At 41.7% G+C, this 27416-nt stretch overlaps 1 protein-coding gene across 1 annotated transcript in view; it reads left to right on the plus strand.

Moving 5' to 3' along the window:
• The first annotated feature begins 497 nt into the window (after positions 1 to 497).
• trim36 (tripartite motif containing 36) overlaps positions 498 to 27416 on the plus strand; it is a 35721-nt gene continuing 8802 nt past the window's right edge. The window contains exons 1-10 of the mRNA XM_061817991.1: positions 498 to 744; positions 2338 to 2572; positions 13680 to 14026; positions 15169 to 15315; positions 16574 to 16669; positions 17786 to 17923; positions 18803 to 18918; positions 19191 to 19312; positions 25903 to 26020; positions 26094 to 26296. Coding sequence (XP_061673975.1) covers positions 709 to 744; positions 2338 to 2572; positions 13680 to 14026; positions 15169 to 15315; positions 16574 to 16669; positions 17786 to 17923; positions 18803 to 18918; positions 19191 to 19312; positions 25903 to 26020; positions 26094 to 26296 — 1558 coding nt within the window. The 5' untranslated portion in view covers positions 498 to 708. The remainder of the gene's footprint in view (positions 745 to 2337; positions 2573 to 13679; positions 14027 to 15168; positions 15316 to 16573; positions 16670 to 17785; positions 17924 to 18802; positions 18919 to 19190; positions 19313 to 25902; positions 26021 to 26093; positions 26297 to 27416) is intronic.

Consider the following 27416-nt stretch of genomic DNA (forward strand, 5'->3'; position numbering starts at 1 on the left):
TTACGCGTCACATCAAATCTCAGCTTCATTGGATTTGGGGTTGGTAAAAAAAATGTCCAGCAAAAAGTTAAATTCTGTAAAATTTAACGCTGCAGTTGTCACGCAAACTACAACCTCAATTGTAAACACCATTTCGTTAACACATGTGGAAATAGCATTTGAAGCTAAACATTAAACACATTTCACACTTCTTGCACGGATCCAATAAACTGGTGCACGTGGTATACTCCATTCAGACACGCTCAATCGTGTTGTCAATAAACTCGTCATCGCACTATTCAATTTATAGACCCATCGGACACCACACATCTGTTTTTTTTTCCCCCAACTTCTAAACAATGTTTGACATTCAAAAAGAAGTCGACAGAATGGCCAGCGCGTTAGATTGACGAGCCGGGTGATTACGTTTACGAGATGCTCTTGAAAGCAACAGCCGTTCCCATGGAGATAACCCCGCCCCCCTCCTCTTTCTTCCCACTCGAGTGTGCTGCCTTCAATGCCGCAGTGAGCGTGGGTGACTTCATTCGCTGCTGAATCACCGGCTCCGCTTTCAGCTGCGTCACGAAAAGTTCACTCGGCTTTCTTTTTTTTTTTGTGTGTGTGTGTGCTCTGCATCAGTTGCCATTCGCGCACACACGCGTCGTTTGTGTTGGAACACCAAGAAAGCCTTTATTTTATCATTTTAGTTTCCTCCCCATTTTTTTCACCATGACTGCGGAGATACAGCGAAATGGCACACACGCGGTAAGTTGTTCGAGGTAGCAAAAAAAAAAAAGTTTGATTCATTTGCGGAGACGATACTTTTTAATTGTCCTTTCCACGCCACAAAACTCGTCTTTTAAACGTCTCGGTTATCCCGTTTGAAACATTTTGGCGTTTAAATAAAGTCGTTTTCGCACCGAAAGTGTGTTTTTAAAACAACTCGCTGTTTTCCTTCGTAAACGTGACACTTGCGACACTTGCGAGGCACGCGTTTCTAAATTTATTTTTATTTAGTTTTTTTTCCCCTATATTTAGCCAGTGGACTTAATCCGAGCTTATGTAATGTGAGAGAACCACGCTAAAGACGTACGATGTAGGTTGGGGAAGTTGAATTGACACAAGGGTGCTTCGTGATTGCGGCTATCTGTCTATCCGAAAGATTTCTGAAATTGCATTTTAAAAATGCCAATAATAATCTAATGTGGATCCCCATGCCTGGACGATGTTGTTTTGTATGCTACGTGGTGGGAAAACTGGGTTAAAAAAATAAACCCTGACAGACTGGGTTTAAAAAAGTATATATACCTTGCTAAAAAAAAAAATATTTATAGAACATTTCTAAAGAATTTCTAAAGAACTATAGAACTTCAAGACCCAAGTCCTATAGAAATTCCTTAGAAAATCACAGCCAAAGTTCTATAGAACAAGTTAGAGGGAAATTGAGCAAAAAAACACTACTTTATGGAATACAATCATGCAAAAATGTCCATGATATACTGTATCAAGAGAAATGTTGGCAAAGTGTTATTGTAAGTAATAAAATTAAATAGAAAGGGAATGATACGCAGGCTAAAAAAACGACTTTGTGGTTGAAATCTGGCTAACAAGTCTGCTGCAGGAATGCATTAGGTAGAAAGTGTTGAGGAAAATAGGGTTAAAAAAATATATTTAATGACTGTGGTAAAATTGGGGAAACAAGTCCAGAGAATGGAAGGAAGTTTGTTGGCTAGTGTATGGAGAGCTTCTTCTTTTCCTTTCGGCTTGTCCCTTTAGGGGTCGCCACAGCGTGTCATCTTAGATGAACGCGTATTTTGTCTGGCAAAGCTTTACGCCGGATGCCCTTCCTTACGCAACCCCTCTGAATTTTAGTAATGTTACAATGACTGAAAATTAATAAATATTATCCAGAAATACTGCATATTATCTGCCTTGTTTTTTTTTTTTAATGAACACTTAGACCTACTATACTGCAGGAGTGGCCTGCAGACTGGCTGGTACCAGAACAGAAAAAAAAAAAAAAACAATCCTAAGAATATACAGAAAAGTGGATGCAATTATATGAAAAAAAAAAGAAGTGTTATGAATGAAAATCAGGTAAAAGGTCAACTATGTTGATGCATTTGTACACATCGTGTGCTGTATGGAGCGATATTGGGTTAAAAAAAAAATCAATGCTATGTGGTGAAATCAAGGTAAAAAGAATGTGCTCTGTTGCTGGAAATCTTGGCAAGGAATGTGTAGGATTTGGAGAAAATTGGATTTAAAAAAGAAAGTATTCACTGTACGGTTGGTCGAATTGATTTCAATGTGCTTTGCTTTTGAATTTGTTTTCAAATGGACCTGGCCCACCCGCAGGTGCCCATCAAGAACATCGAGCGGGAGCTGATCTGCCCGATTTGCAAGGAGCTTTTCACGCACCCGCTCATCCTGCCCTGCCAGCACAGTGTGTGTCACAAATGCGTCCGGGAGCTCCTCATGCTCAACTATGACGACTCCTTGGACGGCGGCTCCGAATCCTCGTTGCCGGGAAGTCCCAGGTCCCGCGTGCCCTCGCCGTCCATGGAGAAGCTGGACAAGCTGGTGCGATCAGGTTGGTGCGATGAGAGCCTTTTTTGAAATTTTAATTAAATATTTTTTTGGGCACAGAGGTGATATTTCAGTTTCGGTGAGTGAGATGACATACAACAGAACATTTGTAGTCACAAATACCGTACGGTGGGTTTGAATTTCCTCCCATATTAATAATGCCACAAAAATTGCAAAGTCAAAATGGAGCCTTTATTATATACAGGCAATGTCATAGAAGTATTAATAATAAACACTATCTAAGCTTTAAAAGTGAAGGTGTAATGCAAAGGTGGTTGAGTGGTGCATATGTGCCATGGTTCTCATTTTGTTACAAATTCTTAATTTTCGGAAGGGTATTAAAAAAAATGACATTATGCAAACAAAATACTGTAATTTCTCAAAAATAATGCGCAATTTTTTCCCAAAATATTTTCCAAAAAGTCAATTACAGCGCATTATATTTAGGTTTGGCCGAAAAATAAAAAAATACAATCACATTGTCGTCGTATACAGGTACATAGAGTGGTTAACAAAAGGTATACATATGCAGTTTGATATATGTTACACATTTATATATATTACGACAATGTGCGCCACCAACCAGAACTCTGATCTCCTTGGGGGGGGGGGGGGGGAGCTTTGTATTTAATGATCGATAGCATAGCATATTTGTTGCTATTGTACCAAACATCAGAGACGACTCCCGGTGAGTTTGTTTCAACTTAAACGAAGACAAAAAATGATTGACTCCAAGGGCTAGTTGTGCAGCCACTTTTATAAGAAATGTATCATCACTTCGGCCGATGACGTTGCGAAAGTAAAACAATGTGAGCTGAAACTTCGTAGTACGATCATTAAAAAAAAAAAAAAGGGATAGCTAACACAATTGAAATGCTCGCTTTTTAAAAAAAAATGCCCATTATGCTCATTTCTACGTAGTTTGAGCTCTCGTTTTGATAGCGACCTGATGCTATGGAGAGCTTTTTTGAAAAACAATAAAAGTATAAACCTAGCAAAATAGAAACAGACAATTCCTAATTTTTTGAGTCTATGTATAACAGCAAATTGGTGGTGCGCATTGTACATTGGTAGAAGGGATTTATTTATCTTTGGGGGTGTGCATTACACTTCAGGACGCATTATACTCAAGAAATTACGGTACTTGGTTGTAGGTTTAATGACGGAGGCCTGAAAAGGTTATCTTTGTTGCTCGTTCAAAAGTTAACCACGGTTACTATTGAGATGGGAAGTAGCGTTACGCTAACGTCAAGCATCGTGAAGGGGTTCAAAGTAGCGTAGCATAACTTAATGTAACTATCTAGGTAGCGTGACTCAACTTAAAAAAACGTAGACTTAAACATAGTCATGCAAAGAGACGCAAATGACACAATTTAGTTTAACTTGTTTGCGTACTATAAAGTCATACAAAGAAATGTAACATATGGTAATGGAAAGTAGCGTGTCACAAAGGTACGTGGCATGATACACAAATAATGTAATTTCAAATATTGCAAGACGACTTAAACATAAGTTATTTTTAACATTGCATGACGTAAACATGAAGAATACAAAGTAAATGAAATGAATTGAAATTTGGTAACAACTTAAAACATTAAGTAATCCCAAATGTAAAATAGCTTCAAATAATTGTCACAAAAAGTCATATGAAGCTAAAATAAATACATGTAAAGTAAAGCTAGCAAAGTTCTGATCGCGTCTCTGCTTGTCATGTGGCTTTCTCTTATTTTTTTTTATTTTATTTTTTTTCCGCTCACCTTCTTCCTGTTCAGTCTGTTCCTTCTTTTTATTTAAGAGAAAAGCAAACATGAATCTTTGGATGCTGGCTAAAGTAGTCGCCGTTCAGTCTCCTGTTTTGTGTGACTTTTGGGGGGTGGGGGGGGGGCTGCTTTTCTACAAAATATGGGTCAAATTCCCAAGTGTTGGACTTTAGAGGCTGGAGTGTCCAAGGAGGAAGACAAAAGGGGCTCGTTCGAATTGGGCCAAAGCGTTGTTGTGTATCCCTCCTCCCTCTTGTCCTACATTAACAAATACAAATGATTTAATGACAGCGTGTCACGTGCGCCTTTCTTGCGCTAATCCTGCCCGTTTATGGAAGTCGGAGTCCCTTTTTCTGGTTTATCGCGACTTCATCTTTTTGACAAGCTCAAACTTGAGTTATCACTACTATGTTTTTAAGGAAGATAATCATCAAAATACTGGCGAGTGAACAGACTTGTGATCATAAACTTGTCACAGCGGTGTTCGGTTCCTTCCTTAAAGGTCTAATCCAGAGGAAATGTATTTTATTTGTCTATCATACAAATGTAGCTAAAATTTCATAAAAATTGTCAACACAACAGAAATGAAATAAATTAGCATCAAAGTCAGTCTCAAGATTTTGTTCGAAATGTCACTTAGATTCGGCAAGTTCCGTAACTCCCTGGAATGTGACGTCACGACACCATTTGGCCAGAGAGTGAAAAAGCTAGCAAGGATAATGAGGAAGTGTGTTGTATACGGCTGTTCTGCATCGAACCCTGACGGAGTTAGCTTACGTGAATGGCCGAAACATTAGGGGATAAGCAGGTTATGGACCAGGTTTGTGAAAACAAAGCGGGCGCATTGGACTTCAAAATCAAAGTGGACAGTAATACGTTCCAAGCATTTCATGGAGGACTGCTTTGAAAACCCGGTACAGCGTTCACTTGGCTTCGGTAGCAAGTAAGTAGGTAAGTAAGTGCGTACGTGTTCAATTGTAGTTGTAGTATTGACAAGTATCTACCTGTCAGTACAATAGCGATCCAGATGTACATGTCAGCTAATATCCGTATCCATGTGATGTTTAGAAAGTGATGAAATTTGGACGCTGTATAAAGTTAGTACACTGTTGATGCTGAGCTCTTCCTGAAATTCGACTACGACGGTGTGTGCTCTCAAGTGTTAGGTGCATTATTTAAAATACGGGCTCAATCATTAAACGCGGAACGATACCGAAGGTTTAAATTTTTGTTTTACGCCGACTCAGTCGCTAGTACAACAACAAACGACTCACCGCTGTGTGCAATCAGCATCAGACGTTTAAACGTGTTTGAATTAATTATTTCGTCAACGAGGCGTACGTAGATTTCTTGAGGCACCTACCGGTCTGTGTTTTGGGTGCGAAGTTCCACGTCAACTTCGTCAGGTCTCGCCGAATCCCGTCCTTGTGTTGCATCCGTCAACTCCGGTTCGAACATAAATGGTTGAATTACACCTGCATGGGATGTTTTTCGAACATTGGAAGAATAAAAAAAATTATTCTCTTCAGTTCCTATCTCTTCCACAGAGCATTCCATAAAGACTTCATCCTGGCTATCTAGTGCCTCTAGATCCCACTCGCAGTGGCTACGATTGTCTGTGTAGGAAGCCATTTTATTTACTGGGGTTGTCTTGGCGTGACGTCACACGGGAGCAGCTTCAACAGAGCCTCTGTTTGAAATAAACATGGGAGGCATTCGGATTACAAAGAAAATTGACGCCAAATTATTTCATTTCTGTTGTGTTGAATTTTTCCAAAATGTTTCAATGAAATTTTAGCTACATTTGTATGATAGACAAAATAAATTTCCTCTGGATTAGACCTTTTAAGTTTTCTTGAGCAAGCCAATGAACGAGCCTTTAAACAGTATCGGGAGAGACATACTGGGTTGTACTAGTTCTCGTCGGCTCCGAATCCAAGTGAGGAGCTAGCGATACCATAGACGTCACCGTAAGTCTCTGCTGGCTGTTCATTGGTCGAAGGAATGTCATCATTTGAGGATACGCCACTCAAAATGACCAAGTCATTTTAGTCAAGTCATGTGCCTGGCCATAGCTAACGAGGACCACCTGCATTGTGAGACCAAAATCCTACCGGTGAAGCAACACAACGAACTACTCTCCCGACAGTATCCGCTACGCTGCCAGCTACCCGCGCACCCGTGCCATCAGGCGTCAAACGAACCACATCAACCGCGCATACTTCGCCACGACGACCGTGAATACTGTCAAGACATCGACGAAGACATCCCCAGCTACACGGTGTTCGACGAACAAGCCTAGCGAGACGGGCTCCGTCGAACGGCGGTTGAAGACGCGGTACAAACTGGTAGTCATCCCTGTTGGCTACCCTACCCCTGAGGTGGACAAAACCGAAATCGATCTTCCGCGGGCCACAAGATCCAAACTCTCGCAACTCTGCTGCGGACGAAGCCGGATGCTCAATGGCTATATGGCCGGTGTCGACAGTACTATCGTATACCTCTGCCCGAAATGCGGACAGGGCCCTCACGACACGCAGCAAGTCTTCAATTGCGCAGCGACTCCCACTACGGACCTGTGGAAACGCCTGAAGGAAGTGGCTTCCTTCCTGGAACTAGAAGTCGACTGAACAATGCGATTGCCTGGCTACGGCAACAACAAAAAGTAACACAAGCTCGAGCTCCTCAGTCTCCACTTTGCTGCAGCGGTGCAGTGTGACGTTATCAGACCCGTAGACAAGTGGTCGCTATGGCAATGAGAGGTTCCAGGGGCATACAAGAGTATTAAAAAAAAACAAAACAACAACAAAACTCTCTCTCTTTGGGAACAATCTCCACCCTGACACTCCAACCCAAGATGAATGAGATTATTATATCCAGCGTGTGTTGACACAGGAAAGCAAAGCCTCCAATTTTGAATAAGCAAATCTCTCGCGAGGCTGAAAGGCCCTTCTGTGCGCCAGGACGACTCCCCCCGATGTGCCAACCGTTCGTTCGGCTACAGCCATTACAAGGCCGTAAACATTCTTGCGGGGATTATCAAACACCCCGCTCCGTACATTTTAATAAGGCGATCACAAAAGCGCGCAGTCCGTCTTGTCGTGCGAAGGCGAGAAATCCCGAGCTCGTTGCCTTCCCCGAAAGAACTAGACGGCCGCCGCCGCGCGGATGGTCGGTTGCCATGGCGACGGGGTCCGCCTCGTAAGGAATGAATGAGGGATTAGTGGAAGCCGAAGAATGGAAGGGGACCTGCTGGCTGTTTATTTTTATTTTTTTTTAATCAGTGTGCAACTGGGACGTGAGTGGATAAAAGAACGCTCTTCGTCGTCTGTACGGCGTCACAATCTCACGGCTAAAGAAGACCAACGTGGCACACCACAAGCGAGGGTTGGGCTGTGTACGGATAGTTTCATTTTTTGTTGGTCCTTATTTATTTATTTATTTGTTTTTGTTTTTGTCTTCTTGAGTTCAAAGCATCCATCGGGGTCCCACAAGGAAAGATTGCTGTGTTTTTTTTTTTTTTTTTTTTTTTTTTTTTGCAAAAAGCAAAGCTTAGGGAGGAACACTCCCTCCTAACACACTCCACTCAACAGGATGATTGCAAAATAATTTACCGGAGAGCAAAAATGCTCATATTTCCCCCACTTGTTGATCTGTGTGTCTCTCGCTGAAGTTAGAGAAGCCATCCTAAACCGTGATATTAACATCACTGGTGTAATGCATTTTTTGTTGTTGCATTGAAGTAATTCTTGTTTTGCATGGGCTTGTGTTCAAGATGCACTCTGTGGACACTTCATTAGGTACACATGAACCTACTAATGACATCCGACTTGGATGTTTCAATACAGTTTTGGATTCTTCAAGTGTACCTATTGAAGTGTCCTGTGAGTACTGTATATATGTGCACCCAGGAAGTATTCAGTTTCACTTTTTCCATATTTTGTTTGTCGTGTTCCGAAATGGGCTAAATTCAAATTTCCGCAAATTTCCACACACAAGACTCCCCATGATTAACTTTTTTTCAATGGTTTTTAATCTATTAAAATTAAAAAAGCAAGAAATCACGTTTGTGGTTTTTTTCATTTTTTATGTTTTTTTTGATGATGCCAATCACACCGCAAGCTTGGCACCCATTTTTGGGCTGTCTTGCCCTCTTTGCTGTACTTCAAGCTCACTCATGTTGCATCGGGAACGACCGTGTACACCCATTTTTCAAAACGAGTCTGTTCAATTTTCCAATGTTTGTAACACAGCAAAATACGGAAAAAGTGAAGTGCTGCGAATGCTTTACGGTTGCGCTGTGGGGTACATGTCTGTACTCTCGATGGTTGATACTCAGTGTTCATCTTTTTGTTTGTTTAGCTTTTTTTTTTTTTTGTATTCCGCTCTTAACTACACGACCGTTTATTGCCACTCGCTTATCACTGACTGTTTTCATGATGAGTCGCACACATTCATGTGTTTGTCCCATATTTTATTATCGCCTCTTTTTGTCGATTGCTTGCAGCCACAGTGCGAAGGTCGCTCGGAAGTCGAGGTAGACGCGGCCTCCGGCTGTTGAGTAGCTGTAGTAGTGAGTACAGTGCCGCCAGTGGACCGCTCCTTGTGAAACCCTAGCTTGAGTGCTACTTCTCTGCTAGACCCCACCCCCTTTTTCTTCCTTTTTGTTTTTTGAACTAAGCACAACTGCAAACTCACACTAAGTAGGCGTTAAAGACGTTAGTTTACCTGTCGCTGTGCTTAAGCTTTGGATTCTACAGTATTACAGTACACACCGACCCAACATTCTGGCCTTTACTGCTGTGGCCCTTTCAGTGTTTCTCATTGCAGTAAAGTATTATTATTATTATTATTATTTCTAAGCGTGTCACGTTTGTGACTACTCTATTCAAAACAATGTTTTTTTTTTTTCACAATTTCCCGGTGTAGTATTTAAGTGCCCAACAAACTGCTCCAAAGTCAGCAGAACTGGTACTGTGCAGTGGAAAAAGAGTTGTAGCTACTGTAATACGTTACATATGTTTAATGAAAAACTTAAAAAAAGAAAAGAAAACTGGTACAAAGACAAAAAAAAAATCCACAAAACTTATAGAGCTCGTGCACGTGACATCACCATTTTCACGGCTGCGTATTGCTGGTCAAAAAGAGCCGCTCGACAGTGTGGGGGGACATTGAACCGGAGCAGAATATTCACAATACCTGAGACTTGTTGTGCTGACCTGACAGACTTTTTTTTTTTTTTTTTAATATGAAAAAGAGTCCAATGTGTATTTAAAAAAAAAAAAAAGAAACTAAACCGTCGGTCACAGTGATCTTTAGTTATGTTAACGTGTGGCCGCAGCACGCTTCCGTGAATGAACTACTTCATTACTACGTAAGCTTAGGTTAATGATAGACTAAGCTCTGTTATGAAGATATTCAGGTTATGCTCCCGCTGTAGGCACACAACTAAACTAGCATCCCCACCCATACATGTCTTTTCATCTGACAGCAAAAGAAAGATCATAAATATATCAGGAAACAAATAAACATAGGAAATATGTCTAATAATGTTGAAGAAAAATGCCAAGCTCATTCTCAAGCTTTTCTCATTCTCATTAGTGACGGTTGCTAATATATCACTTGAGTTCTGAAAGTGACGGGATTGCATTTCAAAATGGTTGCGAACTACCAAGCAAGTGAACGTGAAGCCGCTTCTATCCTCTCTGTGGCTAGGATGATTTTCAGCTAAACGGTGTGTGATCAGGTTCAAACTGTTGACAATCTGTCAATAGTAACTTCCGGATCTGTCCTACTATTTATCAAAGTCTCAGGAAAACAACAATAGCTAGCTAGAGCGACGCCGGATTCTTCCACGGTGACGCCGTTTGGGCTTGCACAGATTTTTCCTCCCCTTGACATCGGCACCCTCAGGGCCTTCTGCTCGCTCCACTTAGCATCACCCGGGAGGCACCTCATGGCATTAAATACACAAAAACCAGCTGCTAATCATTTTAGCGCTTGCTGAGGAAGGATTGCACTGCAAGCCAAGCAAAACAAAAACAGAAGACAAGGCGAGTGTTTGTCCGCATGATGGATGCCAATATTTAATTGCTCTTTGAATCCTGGCAGCATTCTTCTTTGGATGATTTTATGTTCTTTATTTTGATACGAATAAAAAGAATAATAGCCCTTAGCGCTTTAAAAAAATCCTACTGTTATTATCGAACTTGAATCATTACCGTATTTTCCGCACGGTAAGGGGTACCCAAGAGCCTTTAATTTTCTCAAAAGCTGACACTGCGCCTTGTATATGGATCAAAATTGAGCCTTTAGTGGAGCCCATCTAATGGATGCATAACGTAACCCCAGCCTCAACTGCAGCGGTTATTCTATGCGCCTTATAATGTGGTGCGCCTTATATATGAAAAAAAGTTTTAAAATAGGTCAGTCATTGAAGGTGCGTCTTATAATGCGGTGCGGAAAATACGGTAATTAATTTTTTTACATTGCCATTACCCCTAAACGTTTGTGAGAAGAGAAGCCACAGGGTGTTAGCTTGAAAACAGGAGTTCAGAACATTCCGACATTCTCCTATCCCTTTGACACCAGCAAGATTTATGTCCGTCTCAGTTTTTTTATCGACCGACACGTTCGAAAACGTCAGAATCATCCCTCTGATTTTACAAGAGGCACTGTGGCTGCAGGGTAAGGTCACTTGTCGAATGGAAGCCACATCATGCTCATTATCATGTTGCGTTTGTCATGATCGGGACTCGCACTCCAGCAGCCGCGTTTGCCCGGAGGTCTCAAACTGTCACGCTTCGCCATCTTCCTCGGCGCTCACGGCCTATATGCGCACCCGACATACTGCAGTTCACACATTTGTCGCTCTTCCCTCTGCCTCACCCCCCTCCGCCTTTGTCCCCTCCAGTCTTGTTTTCCCTCACCTGGGGAGTGTTTGATTGAATTTTCAGGTCCTCGGAAAAGAAGCGGAAATACTGAGATAAATCCAGCACTCCTCACTTCTCCTGTGCCTCAAAAACGTGAAGCAATATTCTTGTTAGTTTTTTATTTTTGTGCGTGTTTGCTGACCTGTCACTTTACTTTCCTGGCTTTGAGTGTGTTCGTGTTTTTTTGCATCTGCGCTCACTGCTTTTGTGTCCGTGATGTGTACACACCTCACTTGTTAGATGCTGCTGCATCGGTAACAAGCACGGTAATTGTGGATTAAAAAAAAAAAAAAACCTCTTAACTGTCGTTTTAGGAGGATTTGTCTTGTGTATGTACAAATACAGTAAGTGTTGATGTGGAAAAATAGGGGGAGAAAAATGTAATAAAATGGAAATCCTTTCGCTGCACTAGCTTACGTCTAGGTTTTTCCAGTTAGAAATAGTGATGCCTCGGTTCTCGACCACAATCCGTTCCAGAAAACGGTTCCAGAACTGATTTGTTTGAAAACCGAATCGATGTTTCCCATTGCAATGAATGGAAAAAGAAATAATGCGTTCCAAGCCTGAAAAATTAGGCTTTTTAAAGCATTTTTTTTAGCTTTTCTTGATAATAAACTGCATAGTAGAAATAAATGTGTAATTTAAATACTTTATATAATAAAATAATTTAAGATTATTATTATTATTTTTTGCTTAAATGTATGCTTTAGTAGTAGAGTACGCTAGGCTGGGAATGCACTGCCGTATCTGAAGCGAATCTGCCCCCAGCCTTGTAAGCTTTTTTTTATTAACAAAAGTGCAGAGTCATTTTAAACAAGCAACTTGCCTTCTTTGGAGGCAAGAATGGGGGTTAATACGGTAGTCCTCGATGAGAAGAAAAACAACAGTCAATACCGAGGCTGCGGTATTCAAAAGTCCGCTAGTTGTGCCGCTCGCGTTATGTCGTCTCCGTTTTTTTTAGGGGGCGTTCGAATTGACAATAACAAAGCACGCCGTGGGTGGGTCAACTGCTTGCGCCGGGCGCATGGTTATTCCCGGGTTTTTTCGGCAGCGTTCGAATACCGATTTTCCTTCGAAAACAGAAGCAAAAAAAAATCTACATTTTCATTTGAAAACCGATTTGTTCAAGAACCGATCCTTTACTGTACAGGAAAAAAAAATGTGTTGCTTTTCGAAAACCTTTTCCTGTACAGGAAACGTTTGAGTAACTCATCAACAATTAGTTACAGTAATTAAATGTTGAGTTGTTACTGGGACATTGTTTTGACAATGGAGTTGAAATACGGAAGTGTTTGCAAAACATTTTTCCATAGGAAACAAAAGAACCGAAATTAATTTACCATGATAAAAGCTTTATTACCTGTATAGATGATTTTTAAAATTTGTAACTTTCACGTAACTGAGCTGATGTCTCCTGAGAGTTTGATTAAATCAGAATTTGATGGATTTTGATTTTTCCCTGCATTTAATGTTATTCAAACACCGGATGTCCCCTGGTCCAGCTCACTATCCACACTTACTGTCAAAAACTTGTGAATGTTGAATGACTTGCACTGTGGAGAGAACGAGGGGGCGGGGGGGAACCCCCATCCCCCCCCCCCCACATGACTGCCTGTCGTCATTCTCCCAAATGAGCCGCAGCGCTCCAAAAATGGTTCCTACTCCCGGATCCGTGAGTGGCAGCTGCTTGATACGATGCATCGTGTTGTGCTTCTGTTACACGCATCCACGTCTGTGACGAGTAGTAGCCAGTAGTCGTTGTGGATATGTAAAGCACAGCGTGAGGAGACTGTGCTGAGGCCCTATTTGTGACCATAATGCTGTTATGTGTAATTTCGACAAACTGCGATCTCGAACGACATTGAGTGGAAAATATTGTCCATGTTAGTCTAGGCTTTTATTTGCGTTTAAACATGTCAAATATTCAAACAATAGCATCCAAAGTTATTGCTAATTTTGTCCTAATACTTTGAATGAAATTGCAATTTGCCAAAGAAAAGGAGAGTTTAGGACAAAATTTCAAATTATTTTTGAGTAATGCACGTACACTGCAAGCTCAAGGAGGACAACATTGTGGAGTGTCTGGGAGTCTAACACAAATTGTCGTTAAAGACGCAGACTCCGCATGACGGTAGTTAATCTTTGTGCAAGGAAATTGTTTACAACTTGAGTTGATACTGTTAACTTTTTTGTTTGTTGACCGCTGTGGCGTTAGAAGTTACTTCTTTGTGTCAAAGTCAACAAATACATTAAATTACAACCACCCCCCACCCCCCCCATTGGCATTTATTTGCCTTGAGCGGGAGGCGTGCCACTATTTGAGGACAAACAGTATTCACATGTAGGGCCTCAGACAAAATCCCAAACAGCAAACACAAGCTGCGAGTGCAAAGCTTCACATGACGTTTGCTCACTCTAGGCTCAATCTCGTCCCCGGGTTGGCGCAGAGGGTCCGTGACACCCCGGGTAACCACCATCGCGTGTCCGGGCTGCCAGCACGACATCGACCTGGGCGAGCGCGGCATCAGCATGCTCTTCCGCAACTTCACCCTGGAGAGCATCGTGGAGCGCTACCGGCAGGCCGCCCGCGCCGCCGTCGCCATCATGTGCAACATCTGCAAGCCGCCGCAGCAGCAAGAAGCCACCAAGAGCTGCATGGACTGCAAGGCCAGCTACTGTAACGAGTGCTTCAAGATGCACCACCCCTGGGGCACGCCCAAGGCCCAGCACGAGTACGTGGGGCCCACCACCAACTTCAGGCCCAAGGCAAGTATCTGCAAATAACGTCGCACTCTACATGTACAGTGAACCCCTGCCTATCGTGAGGTTTGTTATTCAACATTCACATTTTGCATCTTTTCGAAAGAAGCTGAATTTAGCTATTTGCTTGAAAAAAAACACACCAATTTGCAGTTATTGTGATCTGTCTATAAATGGCAATGATTGACTGAATGCATGTAAATGAACTAGTTTTGTCTTAGCTGGGATAGACTCCAGCATTCTAATCACCCTTGTGAGGATAAGAGGCTTGGAAAATGTTATGTTTTTTTTGTATTAACGTAATTCCCGGCCTACAGAGCGCACCTGGTTACTATCACCCAACTACATTTGTAAAGGAAATACCATTTTGTACATACATACGTCGCAGCTGTGTAAAAGGCGCAAGTGCCCACATTAAAACATGCAATATTTACAAAAACGGTACACACGGTTTAACGTTAGGGCCGCCACGCCAGCGCTAACGCTATCGGTAGCGCCAGACTGATGCTAGAAAAAAAAAAAAAAATTGGTTAAAAATCACTCAGACTTAGCAGTAACACGCTAGCGCAGTGCTAACAAGGCCTCAGCGGTAAAAGTCACTTCCTCAGCACATATATTCCACCGGTCTCTCTCACATTTTCTGCTTGAGTGCCCCCTTGCGGCTGTTAGGAAAAAATGCACAAAGTAGCCACATCACCGCATAACCGCAGGCTTGAGAGCGTGTGGGGAAAAAAAGTAACTGCTTAGAGGCCAGAAATTACGGTAAATGAAATTCTCACTTTATCAATTTTTCTTTTGCTTTTTTTTTTTTTTTGTTTTTGCAAGTGAATTTTAATCAGTTTTCTTTTTTTCGTTTATTTCTATTTCAATGCAGTGGATTTTTTTTCAGTCTAATCGACTTTCTGTTTTAAAATTTGTCCTATGAGCTGATTTTTAAATCCTTGTTTCTTCTAAATATTCTACTAAAGCCATCTTATGTGCAACAGTTTACTTCTCTTTTTGGTGTTTGTTGAATGCTGAATTCAGTTTCTATTTTAAGACCCAGCTCAGGATCAAGAAACTTGTCTCAGTCCTTTCTGGAAGTCTTGGGCTTATTCCTGTTTCACTTCAACTTCTTTTTAAAATATATATTTTCTTGTTTGTCACAGGTGCTGATGTGTCCCGAGCACGAGATGGAGAAGGTGAACATGTACTGCGAGGTGTGCCGGCGGCCTGTGTGCCACCTGTGCAAGTTGGGAGGCACCCACGCCAACCATAAGGTCACGTCCATGAGCAACGCCTACAAGATTCTCAAGGTACGGAACGTGCGCGAGGCTTGGTTTTGCATAAGTACAACAGTCTTTCTTTTCTGTGCGGTTAGCATCACTTCAAAGAATTTGACAAAAGAACCCGGAGAACTGGTTTATTAGTTTAACAGGGTGGAGAACAGACAGCCTGCGGCCATACAAAGTATTACCAGACAGTGCTCTTTAAACACAAATTGACTTACAAAAAAAAAACCAAAAATCATTTAAAAGATAGAATGGAGGTGCGAATGATGACTTGATTTTTGTAGTGGCGGAACACTGACCTGCATAGAGCTTTGAACACAAGATAAGTTTAGACTTGTCCTTTGGGCAAAATCTGTGTGAAATTCAATCGGTTGAGTGAAAGAGTGTTGATATTGGATGCAAGTGTTTGTCCCTCACGACTTTTTGTCCATTGTGTTGTCAAACGGGATAAGGAGAGTCATATGGCGCTGCCTCAGGTTTCGGTCGTCGTGAGCAGTAATGCGGCGTCATGTAAATGTGTATGTACTTTATTGGATTGTGTGGGCGTAGATAAATGTTTATGTATTGTAATTTCGGGCCAGTAGATTTGTAAAGGAAATACCATTTGGTACAACCATAAGCTGCACCAATTTAAAAGCTGCACATTGAAACGAGATATTTACAAACAAAGACTGTACAACAACAAGCAACACGCTAGCACAGCGCTAACAGGGCCGGTTAAAAAAAAAAAAAAAAAAATCACTGCCATATGGCAGTAATACAGCAGCGACACACTAGCGTGGCGCTAACAGGGCTGGTTTAAAAAAAACAACAAAAAAACACCATACCGGTAAAAATCACTGAGATGCAGCACCAACACGCTAGTACAGTGCTAATGGGGCCGGTTAAAAAAACAAAAAACAAAAACATACCAGTCAAAATTAGGGAGACATGACAGTAACACAGCAGCAACACGCTAGCACAGAGCTAACGCTAGCGCAGTGCTAACAGGGCTTTTTTTAAAAAACAAAACATACTGGTAAAAGCCACTTCCTCGGCACATATATTCCACCGGTCTCACTCTTTCCGCTCGAGTGCCCCCTTGCGGCCGTTAGAAAAAAATTAGCCGCATCACCGCATAAACTGCAGGGTTGAAAGCGTGTGTGTGTGTGTGTGTGTGTGTGTGTGTGTGTGTGTGTGTGTGTGTGTGTGGGGGGGGGGGGGGCGCGTTTTGTAGGCCGGAAATTACGGTATATTGGCCACCTGAAGATCGCACCATCATCTTCATCTTATCCTTCCACAGGAGAAGCTGGCCAAGAGTATCCATTACCTCATCAGCAAAGAGGACCAAGTCAGGACTCAGATTACTGGACTGGAGCAGCTCATCAGTGAGACAGAGGTACACAAATTCAAACACCCAACGGGAACCGAGGGAAGTGGTTAAATAATAATTTAGAAAAGTTAACTCTTTACTTATTTCCATTTTTTTTGTAAGCCAAGTTGGAGTCACAATCCTCTCTTCCAGTGTCTGTAAAAGATATTTTAAGATATTGTTGTCCAGCCTAAATGTCACTGACATGGCAAATTTCTACCTTGGACTCGTCTTACAAGTCCATTTTACACTTATTGTAGCCCCCATGATTTTCCTTCAATTTTTCCCATTCTGAATCTAATGGAACAAGGGGGACAAAGTCAACCCATCGGTTTTTGGCTTTGGGAGTAATATTAAAAACCCCTTTTACGCTGCCTGTCAAAGTTGCCGTTTTACCACCTTTTTTTGCATGTCGTGTTTGATATAAAATGCACCGACATGCAATTCGTATTATCAGCGAGGGAACAGAGTCGACTTGGCAATATTCTGTCTTGATAAATTGTATTGGAAGCCACTTTTTCCCACTGCATCTAAAATTTATCGGAATATTAATGTTATACTGATAGAAGGCGGAAAAAAGTACCACTCCAAAGGGTATTTGTAGCAAACTTGTCAGTTAAAGGGAACAAGATGTGGGAGTTTTTTGAAAACCCGTCTGTTGGGTTGCTTCACAGTGCCTGTTTGGATACTGTATGTATTTGGTACATTCCAGTTTATTAAGTAAACCACACAAACAAGGAAATGGCAGATTGGGTTCCTTTAAAGCACGTCACAGTTTGTTCCTCTTATCTTGACGCTGGGTGGAGTTTTTAAAGTGTAACAGCGGTTGTTCAAAAACAAGAAAAACCTTTGCAAACAAAGGCTTTGTAACAAAGTCATCTATTCTGGGTGGTACAGTAATTGAGGTAAAGAGGTATAATACTTATAATGACAAATAATTATACTTAGATTTGATGCCATTTGAGACAATTGGCAGTGGTCACTTATGGCACATTTACAGTGGTGTTAATAATAATAGTTTTCATCGAGTGAAACCTGAAAAGTGCTTGATTTGGAATAAAATGCAAGCTCCCACACATGATATTAAAAAAGAAAAAAAAATTCCCGAGAGCACGCTTGTAATATTTCACATTTGTCTCAAAGGAAAATGGGCAGCTGGCAGAGCGTCAGGCCAACGAGCACTTTGAGCGCCTGTTCGAGACGCTGCAGGAGAGAAAGTCCGAGATGCTTAAATCCATTGAGCAGTCTCGAAACAGACGCATGGGACAGCTCAAATCCCAGGTGGGTGTTTGATTTTTGTTTCTGCTCCTTCTTGATTTATTTATATATGTTGCTTTTTTTTTTTTTTTTTTACTCATCATACTTGTATTACCGTAATTCCCGGCCTACAGAGCACACCTGGTTACAAGCCTCACTGAGTACATTTGTAAAGGAAATACCATTTGATACATACATACGCCGCAGCTGTGTAAAAGCGCAAGTGCCCACATTGAAACATGAGATGTTTAAAAAGAAAAACACTACACAGAGTTTAACGCTAGCGTTAACGATAGCGTGACGCTAGCGCTACCACTAACACAGGCGGTTAAAATAAAACTTAACGGTAAATATCACTGAGACACGCCAGCAACGAGATGCTAGAACAGCGCTAAGGCTAGCGCAGCGCTAACAGGGCCAGTAAAAGTCACTTCCTCGGCACATATATTCCACCAGTCTCATTCTTAGATTTTCCGCTCGAGCGCCCCCTTGCGGGCGTTAGGGGAAAAATGCACAAATTAGCCGCATCACCGTATAAACCGCGGGGTTGAAAGCGTGTGAAAAAAGTTGCGGCTTGTAGGCCGGAAATTACGGAAATTTATTTTATTCTGTAATTGCATTATAATGGTATCATTTCCTATTTTTTTAATTGTATAAATTTCACTTGTATTTTATTTATTTTTCTTGAAATTTACTGTTTTTATTGATTTATAAATATATTTTTGATTAATGCAAAAGTGCTAAGTAATTTTGTTTTTAACTGTTGGATGGATGGATGGATGTTTGGTGCTCTTCTGTGTCCCTTCTCGCAAGTATTCTGACTGTGTGCTCACAATTTGGAACTTGGAGTGAAAGCCTCTTATTTCAGTGTTAAATTGTGTGTTTTTTGGGTCATATTCCCAGATGGAGGAGTACCAGGGCATGCTGGAGAACAGTGGCCTCGTGGGCTACGCTCAGGAGGTACTCAAAGAAACTGACCAGTCCTGCTTTGTACAGACTGCCAAGCAGCTACACGTCAGGTGCATTTTTTTTTTTTTTTAAACACTAAGTTACTTATGTTTTTCTTTATTAGTGTGGCTGAAGAACATAATCACGCCAAGCCATGCGCAGCCATGTTACTAAATGCAGTAAGCAACATAAGCCGACTAATTGATCTCCATCAGCGGCTTTGGATAAGAACGGAACCTTTGGACTTGGAGGATCATGATACCGATCACTCTCTTGTGAAAGAAAGAAGTAAAAATGCCTCAAATACCCACGAGCATAAAACTGCTTGTGTGTTTCTCTTCAGAATCCAGAAGGCCACCGAATCGCTAAGGACTTTCCACCCATCAGCTGACCCCTCCTTCGACGAGTTTGTGCTGGACACGTGCAGGGAGGAGACCCTCCTCAAAGAGATGTGCTTTGTCGGAGGTAACGTCACGTCACACGCACACAATGCTGATAGGCGGAGCAAAGAGCCGACGTCGTCAGTTCTCAAAACGCCGAAATAAGACACAAAGGGTCGTTGCTGACTCAATCTCGACGCCTTGTCGTTGGCTAACAAGCTGACAAGTGAGGGGGTGATGTCTTTGACTCACGTTGTTTTAATACCCATCTGATGTCATCATCCAATGATTGTGGTGAGAGGGATGTGTGGAAAGTCAATCATTCCCTGCTCGACAATGGTGTTACCATTTTTTTGTAATTAAAATCAATGAATGTTCTTATGTTGACAAGAGGAACAATCATTATCAGTGTGAAGCTAACCTTTAGTTATTGATAGCTCTGTGACCCATGCCTCACCATACCACACATTCTTGAAAATTGGTTGAGTAGTTAGTAGTAAATCTTTCCATCTAATTCCATCCATCCATCCATTATCAACCACTTTTCCGGATCGGGCCACAGGGAAGTAGCTTCAGCAGAGATACCCATACTTCCCTTTCCCCGGCCACTTTTTCCAGCTCTTCTGGAGGGATCCCGAGGCATTCCCAAGCCAGCCGAGAGACATAGTCTCTCCAGCGTGTCCTGGGTCGTCCTTGGGGTCTCTTTCCGGTAGGACGTGCCCGGAACACCTCACCGGGAAGGTGTCCGGGAGGCATCCGAATCGGATGCCCCAGCCACCTCATCTGGCTCCTCTCAATGCGGAGGAGTAGCGGGTCGACACTGAATCCTCCCGGATGACCGAGCTTCTCACCCGTTCTCTAAGGGAGAGCCTGGACACCCTGCGGAGGAAGCTCATTTCGGCCGGTTGTACCATGGATCTTGTTCTTTCGGTCACGACCCACAGCTTGTGCCCATAGCTGAGGGTAGGAATGTAGATCGACTGGTAAATTGAGATCTTCGCCTTTTGACTTAGCTCCCTCTTTACCACAGCAGACCGATACAAAAACCGCATCACTGCAGACACTGCACCGATCCGTCTGTCGATCTCCCGTTCCCTTCCTCCCTCACTCGTGAACAGGACCCCAAGATACTTGAACTCCTCCACTTGGGGAGGGATGTCATCCCCGACCTGGAGAAGGGCATGCCACCCTTTTCTGACTGAGGACCATGGTCTCGGATTTGGAGCTGCTGATTCTAAATCTCCACTCTTTATCTTAAAAATCTCATCTTTCACACCTCATTACTTGCTCCTGTTTTGTTCGGCAACAGAGTTCAAACGGACTCAACAGTTAACTGTGGACAAAAGTGTCCGTGAACTGAGGTAACTACAATTACCACCGGATTCCGAAAGTGAAAAGGGAAGCGTCTGACCAAAATGAATGGCCTGTGGAAAAACAAATGATCTGGAGTACCAAGCGATGGCTTAAAATAATCGAGTCCTCATTGAGACAGCGATCGAGCGTCTATCACGCCACAAGACCTGCCATCAAAGTTACCAAAATACATTCCTTTTTGTGAAGAATGCTTTCTTTCTTTTTCCCCCGCAAAGCAACAAAATGACACGCTTGCATTGTTTGGACCTCAGCACACGTGCACTGATTTTTAGGGTTTAAAGGCTTGGCGGGGAGAGATTTTGCTGGCGCTTCAACTGCCAACGCTTCAATCAAATAATTTCAGTGCATTAATGCCACGGGAGGCTGATTTTGTCAAATGAGAGACCCATTAACCCTGACAGGAAACTTGGATAAAAGACACTTAAAAGCAGAAGTGGAACCAGTCTCATCCACTGGCCACATTCGGCCTCCTCTGTTCTTAAATTCAGACCATTTACATTGCAGTCCTGTAATATTTGTTGCATTCATTTTCTTTTGAATCACAAAATTCGGTTATATTTATTTATTGATTTATTTCTCGTTAAATAATTGGTTAGTTTTTTGTAAATATGGGATTTTTTTTTGTTAAATGTATATATACCTAACTTTTTGTACCCATTAAATGGATAATTGATTATAATAAAATTGATCATAATTAATACTTTATTATTAAAAAAGCATTTATAGGCATTTTAAACTTTAATTTAAAATAGATTTCTCATTAAATAATTGGTTATGTTTTGGAAATATGTGAATTTTTTGTAAAAAAAAATATACTTTTTTTCACCCTATTAATTGGTTGATCGATTATAATAAAATTTATTATAATGAATATTTCATTATTAAAATAAAGTATTTATTGGTATTTTAAACTTTTTCAAAAATTTAGATTCATTTCTCAAATTAAAGAACTATTAAATTGATCCAATTGGCTTAATATAACTTTTTTTCTGTATTTTAAATTGTCTAATCATAATTCAAATATTTATAAATTCATACACAAATCGTAGAAATGAAGAGATCCATCCATACATTATCTGAGCTGCTTATCCTCACAAGGGTCGCGGAAGCCCCGGAGCCCATCTTCAGGCCATCTTCGGGCAGGAGACACCTTGGACTGCTTGCCAGCCAATCGCAGGGCACATAAAACCAAACAAGCAGTTGCACTCACAATCACACGTAGGGGTTATTTAAGTGTCCAATGCATGTTTTTAGGGTATGGGATGAGACCGGAGTGGCTGGAGTGAATCCATGCAGCAGAAATGTTGTATTCAACTGAACATTCACTGAATTGTTTATTTTTTTCCTTCCAGATTTATGAATGACAGCCCTTCTCCGTTTTAAGTCAGTTGTGGCCCTTGAGCGCAGAAATTTCCCCACACCTGCTTTAAAACTTAACGCAGTCTACACAGATTCCTTTGCAATTCATCCAATTCATTTGAAAAGTGGACTTTGAAAGAAAACGAGTGTCTATTTTGGAGGCCGCTTGTCAGTCTGCTCAGAGTCGTTGGCAGCTGTCAGCTGTTGACTTGCGTCCACTCAAAAGGAGGCTGGCGCCGCGCCAAAGAGGCCTCAGCTGCGTTTGCTATGTCAGCAATGCTAAAACCGTCTGCATTATTCCTTCAGTGTCAACGCTGGGGGTCTACGAGCAAGGCTGACACTCGAGTGTTTGCTTTGTATCACTACTAAACGCATTGTAATGAACTTGAGGTTTTAATTGGACTGTGCTACTGTTTAAGAGTCTTGCTTTCATGAATACATCAGAGGTTTAAACGTAAAAAGTGACCTGTAATGCAGTTAAGTATGGGAATGTCATTCTTGGACACGCTGTATTGCTGTACTATTTAGGGCTGCTCCTTTACAAAGGTCAATCTATTTGACTACGTATTTTAACATTTCTGGCATTTTTTTTTTTTTTTTTTTTTTTTTATAAGTCATCTTAAACCCCAGAATGAAAGTTGGTTAGCAAACAGGTGATTTAGTGAGTGAGGTCGTGAACTGAAAGATATTTAAGTTTTAGTTACAGACACAAGGTACAAACTTTTAGATGTTTGGGTATTAAGTAATCGTGTGTTAATAACAGATTGACATCTGTTCATTTACCGTAATTTCTCGAAAATAAAGCGCAATATTATTCTCAAAATATTTTCAAAAAGTCAATGGAGCGCATTATATTTAGGTATGGATGAAAAATAAATTCAATCACATAGTCCATAGAATGGTTTATATAAAAAAAAAAAAAAAAAAGTATACGTGTAAATTTCTACGTGATAGTCAATGTCTTATGTTACAGATTTATATATATTACGGTAATGTGCGCCACCAACCTGAACTCTGAACGGTAAACCTCCTGGGGGGGGTTTTATCCACGGTATTAACAAAATGTTATGCCACTGTTGAGCATTTATTTGAGTTGGTTGGAGGAATTCTGTTCTGACAATTGCAGGGACCAGGAGAAGCATGTCCTGTGGCCTATCCCAAGATATACTGTATATTACCGATGCAGCAGTACATGCACAAAGATTATTGTTCATGATTGTTCTACAGACAATTTTTTTTTAAAACAATAGAAGTGCAAACAAAAATCCAAACTTACCAAAATAGAAATACAAATAATTCCCATTATTTTGAGCATATAGCAGCAAATTGGTGGTGCGCATTGTACATTGGTAAGAAGGGTTCTCCTGATTTTTTTTTTTTTTTTTTTTTTTGAGGTCAATTTTGGGGGTGCGCATTATACTTCAGGACGCATTATACTCGAGAAAATACGGTATTCATGTCGCTGAAGGATATTAGTTTGGTAGCTAGCGTACTCAATGTGTCTTAGCAAGCTAGTTAACAGAGGAAGATTTGTTTGCTAATCAAGTGGCAGTAGGTCGGCTAATTTTAATCCGTTGGCCAAAATTTGACCTTATTTATTCAATTGAAGGGAGCATTAAGGTAGGTGACAAACTAGTGAAATGAGGGGTGTTTATAAATGTAGTCACAGTTGGTTGGTTAGTATATGAAGGACAAACAATCTGTTAGCCATACATAACTGAAGGATGTTAGTTTCAAAAGTTAATTGAAAGCAAACTAGTTGTGAGCCATCAAAAATGTTTTTTTTCTTTCTACCGTCTACTCTCACTCGGGTTGCGGGCCTGCTGGAGCTTATCCCACCTGTGTCTGGGCAAGAGGTGCGGGTCCATCCTGAAGTGGTTGACAGCCATTTCCAGGGCAACAAATCTTCATTTAACTATTCATCAAATTGAACAGAAATGCCGTCACTTGCCTTCTGGCTAACTAATGCCCTTCTGTTTGTGAGCTTTCCAACTCACTTGCTAATTGACAGAGCATCCTTCATCGAATGAACTGGCGAACCTCTTTTAGATGACAAACTGCGTCAACCAACGCAGCTTCTGAGAAAATATTCCTCTATTTACCAGTTATTGTGTTCATTTAATTAAGTTACTAAGTAGCATCCTCCAGTTAGTTGGCTGTCAAAATTACAATCTTCTTTGAACTAGCATCAGTTAGCTTTTTGGCTAATGTCCAAGCCAAGTTGCCAAGTTACTACCTAAATTAAGTGTCTTTCATGAAGTAATAACATAGAATTGGGATTGGGGCGATTGCAGATTGATTTGATTTTGACGTTTCACTGTATTTCATATCGCAGACAATTCCATCTCGAGTGGACACTGGCTCATTAGTGAAAAATGAGTCTCAGTTCCTGTATGTAGCGGGAACAAAGGATGATGGGGAAAAAGAGAAATCTGAACCCCCTGCGGTGAAACTTGGCCATGCTGCGCTCCGTCTGCTACGCGCCTCTGTCCCTTACTACGGTCTTTAAATGTCTGATGACCCGCTGCCCCATTTTGGGGTAAAAAAAAATGGCGACAGTGACGCATCGGAGTACCCTCATGAATGTAGTAGTAGTAGTAGTTGGTTGTTTTGTTGAGCTATGTTATGCAAGATATTCTCGACCACATTCATTTGCCTCGCTGTAAAGTACAACAAGGAGCAGATTTAAAAACTTTCATTGAGCCGTCTTAGAGAATCAATGAGATCAACTGCTTTCGACGTTTGTCAATCACTTTAGTTTTCGATTTACGCATCGTAACACCATAAATGTGGCATGTACAGCGGAAGCGCTAAAGGCCGAATGGCCGACAAAAGAAACCAGAAACCATTTGTCCCTGTGGCCTCAAACTGTTCCCATTGTGCATCTTTGACTGTACAGACAACGCACAAGTGTGAACACAAACGATCATAAAACCAAAATAAAATGAAACTTCTTGCCAATAGAGGACGCCTGGCACGCATGCAATGGGAGCGGAAACAGGCATGCTTGTCAGCTCATTTTCAGGCTAATCTTTCGCTGTTATGCTTTCGACTGCAACACATGGTGAATTTAATTACATAGCAATAAATAGTGTAAAATTAAGCACTTAAGCACATGTTCCGACATTTCACTTAAGTATAAAAAAAAGTTTAATTGTTAGCATCTGCTTGGTGAATTTAATTACATAGCAATAAATACTCAGTGTAAAATTAAGCATTTTAGCACTTGTTCCTACATTTCACGTAAGTGTAAAAAGAAGTTGAACTTTAATGAAGACTCGCTTTCAGTGGCACACTTCCTGCTTTAAATTTACGCAACTTCCAGGTTTATAATTCTTATTTGAACGACGTTTGTCTGCCTTCCTTTTTAGTCATGAAAAAAAGTAAGTAACAATGAATTTACCCTTTGATACTTGCAGAAATTAGGTTATGGCAGTGGTTTTCAAACTGGAGGGCACCCCCCCCACCCCCCGGTTGGGTGCGGCGTTATGACGAGGGGGCTGCGTGCGGCTACCTTGAACAGTTTTCATGAAGTTACACCCAGCATGTGGAGCTACTTTTTCTGACAGTTGCAACTCCCAAACGTTACACATTAAATCTGAATTGGGAACCGCCACGGATCGTGTAGTGGTACACGTGGCTCACTTTGGTGCAAGCGGTGTGGGATCAATTCCCGCTTAGCGGTGGTGTCGATACGTGCCCTGCGACTGACTGGCAGCCAGTTGAGGTTTTGTTCTACCTTTCGTCCAAAGTTAGCTGGGATAGGCTCCAGCACCCTCGTGACACTTGTGAGGATAAGCGGCTTGGAAAATGAAATGGATATTTTTTTCCCCCCTTTTAAAAGTTTTTTTTTTTTTTTCTTTGAGTATTTTTCGCTGTGTGACTGCATTTAAAGCTCAATTCCTTCTAATCTGAAAATTTTGTGGTTTTCTCCCCATTCAGTTCCGGACCCCCCAATGATCGACCTGTCCAAGAGCAGAGTCTACAACGAGGCCGCCATCTTCTGGAAGCTGTCCGATGACCACCAACCCACAGACCAGCACCTGCTAGAGTACCGCAGGTGGGGTCCACTCTCGCTTTTGTAGTTAAGAGCATTGAAGCACCTTCTTCAGCGAAACATGGGTTGTGTTCAGATTGAGCGGCCCGAGCAGGCCCCCGTCCCGAGAGGATGTTGAGGATGGCGCCTGGCAGGCGGTTGAGCGCGTGCACGGTACCAGCAACTCCGTGTGCGACCTGGACGCCGACAGCGTGTATGCGTTCAGGGTGCGCACCTGCAGGAACTCAATGTTCAGCCCTTACAGCCCCGAGGTCACGTTCCACACACCACCTGCACCCAGTAAGAAACTTTATACGCATTATAAAGCACTTATTACGATAGGTGGCTAAAGTTCTCGCACTTTACTCAAGTAGATATCTGGATAAAAATTGCTCTGGTAGAAGTATGCAGAGTATTTGTCCTCGATGAGTTGTCCGTACTTCCCACCAGTCATTACAGGTGATGAGCGTTGGTGTTTTCAGCACATTCTGGAGAGCTTCCTGGGCTCGGCCATTGAGTTTTATTAATTAATACTCACAAAAATGATTATGTGCAGGATTAATGGGACTATTATGACTTGTCTACTTAAAGGGGAAATCCAGTGCTTTGCATTAACAATGTATCCAATAGGTCATGTAATATGTATTCTATCTTGACAATGTGACGTTTAATCCTCTCATTTAATTTTGTTTTGAGGAAATTTTATCAACAATTATAAGTTTTCAGGGGCGCTGCCATTTTCGCGAGTCACATGACCGATGTGACGTGTTGCGTGCCCTTTCCAAACGCTCAATTACATGGGACACCATTTATGCCCAGCTCTGATTTCTCTGCTTTATCCTCATCTGATGAAGAAACAGCAGTATCGGAGGAATACTTCCATACAAAGCAGCGGAGCCGTGAGCTCGATCCCCGCCGAGCTAGTCAGTCTCCGCGTAAATCCGCCTGAAGAACCATCCGAATATTGAACATTATTTACAGCTGAGCGGCGGAACTCTCTCGCGGGCGACATTATTTACATCCACGGGTTCAAATCTGTGTGGAAGTATTTCTCCGTCTTCCCGATCAACCAAGCGGCCGAGCCGCTCGCGGCTGTGTATGGAAGTATTCCTCCATCTTCCCGATCAACAGATACTGCCATTTCTTCATCAGATGAGGATAAATCCGAGAAATCAGCGCTGGGCATAATGGTGTCCCGTGTAATCGAGCGTTTGGAACGGCACGCAACACGTCACATGCGCCCACGTAGGTCATGTGACTCAGGAAAATGGCAGCGCCCCTGAAAATTTTGTAATTGTTGATTAAAAAAATCTTTTCAAAACACTATTGAATGAGAGAGGATTTAGCATCACATTGTCAAGATAGAATACATATTACATGACTTATTGGATACATTGTTAATGCAAACCACTGGAATTCC

The sequence above is a fragment of the Syngnathoides biaculeatus genome, chromosome 4 (genome assembly GCF_019802595.1).
Source record: "Syngnathoides biaculeatus isolate LvHL_M chromosome 4, ASM1980259v1, whole genome shotgun sequence".
Classification (NCBI taxonomy): domain Eukaryota; kingdom Metazoa; phylum Chordata; class Actinopteri; order Syngnathiformes; family Syngnathidae; genus Syngnathoides; species Syngnathoides biaculeatus.